This window comes from Hevea brasiliensis, chromosome 17 (genome assembly GCF_030052815.1).
Source record: "Hevea brasiliensis isolate MT/VB/25A 57/8 chromosome 17, ASM3005281v1, whole genome shotgun sequence".
Classification (NCBI taxonomy): Eukaryota; Viridiplantae; Streptophyta; class Magnoliopsida; order Malpighiales; family Euphorbiaceae; genus Hevea; species Hevea brasiliensis.
Window position 1 is genome coordinate 9,276,118 of NC_079509.1, and position 8,024 is coordinate 9,284,141.

Sequence of the window (8,024 nt, forward strand, 5' to 3'; positions counted from 1 at the left end):
AATAATATAAAATTTAATTTTTATATTATAAAAATAATTTATTTTTTTATAAAAAAAATAAAACCTTTTAATATTCTTAATATATCTAATAATTAACGTGAAAGAAGGCCACAACCTCAGGTCAAACAAAATCATCATCGACCCTTTTCACAGCATCATTCTGGGAGCTGGCTGAAATTTCACGAAACCCTCAGCAAGCTAAATGGTAGATAAAGGAAAGGACTTAAATGATAACACTAAATAAGGAGTAATAACTAATAAATAAGGACGAAGGGGACGTATGAGAAACAAAACAAAGGAAAGGAAAGGAAGCGAAGGAAACCAAAGGAAAGGAAAGGAAAAGAAAGGGGAGGAACCAACAAAAGTGTGGGTCAGAATTCAGAAACAGCTACACGTTGTGAAGAGGAGGCAATTGCATGTGCCCACATGACCTATTGCAGCTGGAGAGATGAACAATTCCACGCTCACCCTCCCCCTCCCTAAATACACTAATAAGCTTCTTCTCTTCCTTTTACCTTCGCTGCATCTTCTTCTTTCTTTCTCTTTTTCTGCTCCTAAAACATCTGGATACTGAATATTAGCTTCAGGACACATTATCTTTCTATACCCATAAATAATTTTGCCAATAATGAAGGAAAACAGTGATGGGTTTGTCAGGGCGGATCAGATTGATCTCAAAAGTCTTGATGAGCAACTCGAGAGGCATCTCAATAAGGTATGGACCATGGACCAGAACAAGAGACCTGATGATGATCTCGCACCACTGACTACGGCTGCCGCCGACGCCACCAAGGCTAGTGCAGCTACGTTCAAGAAGGACAGGCAGGAATGGGAGATCGACCCTTCTAAGCTCATCATCAAAAGTGTCATTGCACGTGGTACCTTCGGCACTGTTCACCGTGGCATCTACGATGGCCACGATGTTGCTGGTCAGTCTCTTTCTATTATTTTATCTATTTTTTTTAAATGAATTTTGTGTTAGGGATTTCGCTTCTAGTTATGCATACACAAATTCCACTCATTTCTCACTGCTGGGTGTTCTTCCATAATCTTTTCTGTACGAATATGTGAAATTGATATTTATATTTTTTTTGTTACTGTTTTCAGGTTTGTATTGGTGGAATTGATGACTACCCATTTTCCTTTTTCTAAAAGAATTAGGCATTTTTATTGATGCCCTTTGCTGTTCGCCATAGAGAACATGTAAAATTATGTTTCTGCGAAATTAAGTGTTCTGTTTTTCTCCAGTGGAGTGTAAAATTGTGTTTGTGCAAAATTATGGGTTCTGTTTTTCTCCATTGTGAAAACAGAATTCTTTTTTCCTAGAGTTCACTTTAATTTGGTCGGGCCAAAATTGGATCAGTTGGACCACTTTGAGGTTCAGTTTTATTGTTTCGTGCTTTTTGATAATTCAACTATGCAATTGATACTGTGCCCTTATTTTTGCCGGTTTTAGGCCTTTTTTTTTTTTTTTTTTAAAACTGCAACAATGAAAAGTTGTGGGAAAATTCTTGATTTTTATTGCATAAACTTTTTTGAGGATGTTGGTCATTGAGTATAGTTAATGTATTCTCATGGAATCCGTGACTCTTACACGGGTTTGGGTTGAAATTGCTGGCTAAACCAATAACTTGGCTGATGATACTGACTTTCTAAACTTTCATGTGATCCCAGCTGTTACTTAATGATATGTCAATGAAGATTAAAAAGGAAAAAAAAAAAAAACAAAAAAAAAAAGAAAGAAAGAAAAGTAGGTCTGGTCAGGAAATCAAGATCCCAGTATGATATTGTTTAATTATTGATTATAAATCTTTTTGTACTAAATCCCAATCTTATTTGGATTTTAATGCATTTGAAGTGAATTTGGATGTGTTTTGAGTAAAAAATCATGAAACACTAACTACTGTCAAATTCAAGTAGTACTTCATTTTAAATCCCTTATCCATCCAAATGGACCCTAGGATTATTCACTTTTCAATTGCTTGATTTTAAAGAGTCAAGAATAGGTTGCTTCTGATACAACTGATGCTTGTATGATTTCATTCTGCTTTCGCTAACATCATTTTTGTCTTTATTGATCCTTAGTTAAGCTGCTTGACTGGGGCGAAGAGGGTCACAGGACAGAAGCTGAGATTGCCTCACTAAGGGCAGCTTTTTCCCAAGAAGTTGCTGTTTGGCATAAACTTGATCATCCTAATGTTACTAAGGTCACTTTTCTCCATTTGAAAATTCTCTTCCATTCATGTAGATTTGGTAATCATTATTTTTTGTGTGTGCGTACCTATATCTGGAGTTTTAAGCTATCAGCAACTTTAAAATCAGTTAATCTCTCTCTCTCCTCCTCTCTGGTTCTTGCAGTTGGGGCCCTATAACCTAGCTTTATGGTTTAGGTTATAGGGTGTGGTCATCATGGAATTTTTTTAGTTTCTCTATAATTTTTTCTTGTTGAAGCCGGGAGAGATTACAGTGGTCTTTATACATTTATAATCAATTTATGACTTATATTTTCTTCTTGAAATCAACTTTCATTCCTTATTTTTCTTAACATTTTCAGGAATAGAATAAAACTTTCTCAAAAGCATAATCTTTAGGCCACTAATGGAGCTGGTCCTTTGGCTTACTTATTGTTTAGTCCATTGCTTCAGTGAAAGATTTGTCATTCATACCCTTCATTTTCTGTTGGTTTGACCTTTATCACTCATTCTTCAGCAATTTAGCTTCATAGATTGCCATTCCAGAGAATTTGTTATTTTAGGATATAGGTAAATTCTACTGCTTTGCCTAAATGGTGGTATTTAATTAAGTATTCAGGTGCAGGTCTTTTTACAAAGTACTTGCTTTGTGAATGAGGCGTAGAGAATTGATAATTCCTCCTAAAGATTATAAAAATCTGTAGGAATCTCTGGTGTCTTAAAAATTAGAACTAATTCCAGTTTTTCAACGGCATCAATAATTTTGCTTTAATTTGTTAGACTAGTTCAACTCATCTATACAATTGATGCAGGTTCTGGGATTGTGCTTTCCTAATCTGTGAAGGAAATTTTGAAAAAGAAAAATACCATAATTGTGTTCTCCCTTATATTTTTATTTATTTTTATTTTTGTCCATTTTCAATGCATTTCAGTCCATTAATTATTAGGCTGCTTTTCTCCGTTGTCTAGGTCCACCTTTATCTTTTTTCATAATTTGTGCCCTTTTCTTGGCCCCTATGGTGATGTAATGACAGTTGTCAATGCTCAACAACTACAAGTGCTCCTAATAATAATAATAATAATAATAATAATAATAATAATAATAATAATGTGTTAATTGCTGGAATTAGCTTAACTGCTCTATGGAGATTGCATGTATTTAACACTTTAATCAAGACTCGAGAGGGAATGCAAAATAGAGGGTGTATTGAACCCATGTGATGTTGGGTGACTGTTGGTCATGGCTTAAATTTTCCAAATAGAATAGTAGCAATTATTATTGTTACTTAAAAAGAGTGGCAAGGCTTCTGAATGATTACTTCTGTACTGATTCTGATTTTTCTCTCAGTTTATAGGGGCAACAATGGGCTCATCAGAGTTGCAGATACAAAGTGAAAATGGCCAAATTGGCATGCCAAGTAATATATGTTGTGTTGTTGTGGAATATCTTCCTGGAGGTGCTTTAAAATCTTTCCTCATAAAGAACAGACGAAGGAAGCTAGCTTTTAAAGTTGTTGTGGCGTTGGCACTTGATCTTGCCAGAGGGTATGCCACACTTCCATCCCTTTTTAATGTTTTTAACATGTCTTCATGATATATATAAATTTGGCAGTTTGAGAGTGATCTGTATCTTGTTACTTGCCTAACCGATCTTTTGAAATCCAAATTGACTGTGTATTGTAGATTGAGTTACCTTCACTCCCAGAAGATTGTTCACAGAGATGTAAAGACAGAAAACATGTTATTGGACAAGACACGCACTGTAAAAATTGCTGACTTTGGAGTTGCACGAGTTGAGGCTTCAAATCCTAATGATATGACTGGGGAGACAGGAACACTTGGATACATGGCTCCTGAGGTATAGAATTGATTTTATTTTTCTTGGTTGGACTCCGCTCTTTTTTTTTTGTCATCTTTCATTTAAATCAAAATCAATGTTAGTGTTTTTTATGCATCGAAGGATGTGTATTCTGATTGCAATGCCTATCATGGTGCAAAGACACTGTTGCAATTGGAAAAACTCTGCTTTTCTGCTGCTGCATTTTTCCTTCTGTGTTGTTCAATAATAAAGATGGATGTATTTGGCTTTTCTGGAATGATGATTACTTTATCTTGCATTTTTGTCTTCTTTTTTTCTCCTTTCTTTACTGGGGTGTTGCTGGGGCAGGGTGGGACAGGAAGGGGTTGGAGTGACTTTGAACTTGTGTTTACTAACTTTACCTGAAAATCTCTTCCTCTTAGTGGTACTGAGACAAGTATTTGGCAAACCATGCTTGAATAGAGTAAATGATCAGTGCCTTATGATATTCATGGGTCGCAGGTTCTGAATGGCAATCCATATAATAGGAAGTGTGATGTGTACAGTTTTGGCATCTGTTTATGGGAGATATATTGCTGTGACATGCCATATCCTGACCTTAGTTTCTCGGAAGTGACTTCAGCTGTGGTCCGTCAGGTATAGTAAATTTTGCTATCCAATCATTTCTTCTTTCATTACCATAGGCTTTTATATAAAAATAAACAGCAAGATTAAATACATTAACTTCACAATTTTCTTGGCTGATCTTTCCCATATACTGCAGAATTTGAGACCAGAGATACCAAGATGCTGCCCAAGCTCTTTAGCAAATGTAATGAAGCGATGCTGGGATGCTAACCCTGACAAGCGCCCAGAAATGGATGAGGTTGTCTCCATGTTGGAGGCCATTGACATATCAAAAGGTGGGGGTATGATACCTCTTGATCAACAGGGTGGTTGTCTCTGCTTCTGCAGGTATAGAGGACCTTGAAGGATTACTTCCTTTTGTCAGACAAACGACTAGAATATGATTGTTTTGAGCTATAGTAATCGAAACCGTGATTAACATTGAAGGTAAAGGAGATTTTGAATATAAAATGGGGAAGAATGGATGGTGGTGCATATAGGATGGGAGATGTATCAAATTTCCCATTATTGGTTGACGTATATCTGTTGTTTTGTTACTCTTTTTTCTTCAATATTTTTTGGGAGGTTTTTGAGTGTGTATTTATTTGGTTTGCCAGTCTCGTCAACTGGCATAACCAGCTCAAACGCATATAGGGTCTGCTATTAGTGGATATTATTGGTTAACGTTGTCAAGGTAATCAATATTATCACCAACATTCACTTGGTGTATATCCTGTCTTTATTTACGTAATGGCTCCCTGTATTTTGACCAAGTTTTAGCATTAAGAGTTAATGGAGTGACAACAGTGGGAAATGAAATAAGAGATACATGAAGCAATGTTGTATTCCATTCTTTCCTATCATAAAGAAATGTACAATGAAGTTGAACCTTTGCAATACTGGTATAGATTTTGATGTTCTGGGCAGATGATACAGATGACAAGCTACAAAATTGAGATCAAACTGAGGAAAGTTGAACTTCAGGTTTATTTCTGGGATCATCATCATCGTTCCATTGAGTAGTCTTACGGTATTTTGCATAGAGTATGATCTGAATCAATCCAGATATAGCTCCCAAACCATTGGGAAGCTATAGCAAAAGTAAGGAAGAATTCCATATCGAGTTAGCTATGTTTCCATACAATTTCTTTTAACAAGTTAACAGTTCAAATTTTCTACCACTTACTTGCTTTGAGCACCAAAAAATAAAGTGTATTGTGAATGGAATGGTTCTTACCACAACGTTAAGATCGAATTTAAGTAGGGCATAAACCACCCAAATGATTCCATTACACAAGCTAGCGAGGGATAGGAAAAATGGCATGTACTTGACGCTCTTCGTCTTGATCACCATCCTCTGCAACAAAAAAAATAAAATTTTATTCACAAGATAATAGTGAATTATATTACATGCACTGCAAACCAAGAAACGTACCATGACAGTCAATGGGGAAACGTACATAATTATATTGAGGATGATGCACAATATCCCAACAAACATGGCTCTTTTCTTTGGAGTACTTAATGCCACTATGGAGATGAGGATAACCACAGCCACAAAAATTACTTCTACAGTGAGTGCAATGGCGATCCTACGCTGCAAGTGACCATAAAAACACAGCATATGTGTAATTGTAATTACCTCATTCCTCGTATATGTTTCCATAGTATGAATGTTACAGTTATAACATACTCGTTTGTGGTTGGGAGAGAAGATGAAGAAGATGCAAACATAGATGAGCTCTATGAGTAAACCAACAGCGTTTATTGTTGTGACGAGAATGCTGTCTTCTTTGACGATAGGCAGGCCATAGAAGGACCACATTGCGCAATTCAGCACAGTTGCTACATAAGGGTCAGCCTTGAAATCTTGTACTGCTTTTTGCTTAATTATCTTTACGAACGTTGGGCTGCAATAATTTAGATATACTCAATGGTTGGATATCTATTCTCAATCGATTGCAAAAAATAAGAAATTAAAAAAGAGTTACATGGGAGAGAGAAATAAACACAAAGAGACGACATTTCCTGTAGAGAGGGAAATAAATAATAAAATTGTTAGATTTGCAAAAGGTGACTGTTTAATTAAAACATGAGTACAATTAGGGTTTGAAGGACTAACCGATGATGCCTACAATAGTTCTGATAGTTCCAGTATTGATCATCTTTGAAGTATCACTATTGAGAGGAAGAAGAATTCAAGTAAAAATTTAACCTTTTTCTTTAATTTGAAGAAGCCACTAACTTTGGCGAAATAGTAGTAGAAGAAAGCTTTTTTTTTTTTTAATTTTATAATTAAGATTAAAAATAGGCTGAACGCAATTGGCGATGGTTAATTAGGTTCAACTTGCTCTTCCTCTCTCTCTCTTTATATAATGTCTCTGCTTCATGCATGGAACGATAAGATGTCCGAATGTGACGGTTCTGCTAGTGCTTTCCTTGTAATTAATGGAAACTAATTAGATCCTTAATTATCGATCTAATTGTGGTCATGGATAATTAAGGAAACTAATGTCAACACAGTTGCATGCATGCATTTGGTACACTAGGATTGTAGAAATTATTTTCTCTCCTCTCCATTCTCGAATTGTTTCTCCTCTCTCATTTTCTCTTTCTCAGAACTTATCAGTGTTTCAATCTCCCATGCATGATTCTCTCTCTCACTCTTATTCTCTCTCTTTCCCCTAGCCCATCATCTCCTTCGCTCCTTTGTCACATTCTCTCCCTCTTGCTCGTAATTGCTCCCTCTCGGTCTCTTCTCCCCTTTCCCATTTCCTTCCCTCTCGGTTTCACTCAGTGCAGTGGTGGCGATGCTTTCCTTTTCCATTCCCCATACCCTTCTCTCGTCTTTTCCTTCCATCCCTTAGCCCATTCTTTTCAAACCTTAACTACACATCAAGGAAAATTCTAGCATTTTCACCCATATTATTAAAGTATTTACTCTTCATAGACACATAAATATGGGTATTCTCTGAATCAAGAGCAATGAGTCTCATATTTGTGAGAGAGGGAGCATGTGCTTTAAGAGCACACAATAATCTCTCATACATCAAAAACCACAAATCAAAAAGTGCAATAAGATCACAAAAAGTGTGCAATCTTTTTTTTTTTTTTTTTTAAATCTTTATTGCTCATGATGAGCAATAAAGATTTTTCTATCATTGATATAGTACGTCTCAAAAATCTATACCGAACGAATTGGTTAGCTAAGTATCTGAATCCAAAGACTTGAGTTCATGGTGCGCCTTAAGTGGGCTTGAACTAATATGGCTCGTCGAGCAATGGTTTGGGCTAAGCGCCTCACTAACTATAGGCTCAGTTTGGAGAGTGTTCGGATAGCTTGGCTAGTTCATTTAATGGCTTGAAATTCTGATGATCCGATAACTAGGATAAGGCTCTCTAACTTG

The 8,024-nt window shown here is 36.1% G+C and overlaps 2 protein-coding genes across 2 annotated transcripts; one reads left to right on the plus strand and one right to left on the minus strand.

Annotated features, from left to right (window-relative positions):
- The first annotated feature begins 239 nt into the window (after nucleotides 1–239).
- LOC110660462 (serine/threonine-protein kinase STY13) lies at nucleotides 240–5,390 on the plus strand. Its single transcript, XM_021818784.2, has 6 exons — nucleotides 240–929; nucleotides 2,086–2,207; nucleotides 3,541–3,737; nucleotides 3,876–4,050; nucleotides 4,513–4,647; nucleotides 4,775–5,390. Exons 1-6 carry the CDS (start codon nucleotides 629–631, stop codon nucleotides 4,979–4,981), a joined length of 1,137 nt encoding a protein of 378 aa, XP_021674476.2. The 5' UTR covers nucleotides 240–628; the 3' UTR covers nucleotides 4,982–5,390.
- Nucleotides 5,391–5,570: 180 nt separating this feature from the next.
- On the minus strand, nucleotides 5,571–7,477 carry LOC110660463 (bidirectional sugar transporter SWEET5-like). The gene is made up of 3 exons (XM_058138936.1): nucleotides 7,350–7,477; nucleotides 5,855–6,527; nucleotides 5,571–5,707 (listed from the first exon to the last, which is right to left on the minus strand). Exons 1-3 carry the CDS (start codon nucleotides 7,475–7,477, stop codon nucleotides 5,576–5,578), a joined length of 933 nt encoding a protein of 310 aa, XP_057994919.1. The 3' UTR covers nucleotides 5,571–5,575.
- Nucleotides 7,478–8,024: the final 547 nt, after the last annotated feature.

Bases quoted from the DNA above. Each gene is read 5' to 3' on its own strand.
- LOC110660462 (XM_021818784.2), top strand. From the start codon at position 629: ATGAAGGAAAACAGTGATGGGTTTGTCAGGGCGGATCAGATTGATCTC. The intron at 930-2,085 runs GTCAGTCTCTTT...ATTGATCCTTAG, and splicing joins CGATGGCCACGATGTTGCTG to TTAAGCTGCTTGACTGGGGC. The intron at 3,738-3,875 runs GTATGCCACACT...TGTGTATTGTAG, and splicing joins GCACTTGATCTTGCCAGAGG to ATTGAGTTACCTTCACTCCC.
- LOC110660463 (XM_058138936.1), bottom strand. From the start codon at position 7,477: ATGGAAGGAAAAGACGAGAGAAGGGTATGGGGAATGGAAAAGGAAAGC. The intron at 6,528-7,349 runs GCAAGAGGGAGA...AAATTATTGCAG, and splicing joins CCGAGAGGGAGCAATTACGA to CCCAACGTTCGTAAAGATAA. The intron at 5,708-5,854 runs GTAAGAACCATT...CTTTTGCTATAG, and splicing joins AATTCGATCTTAACGTTGTG to CTTCCCAATGGTTTGGGAGC.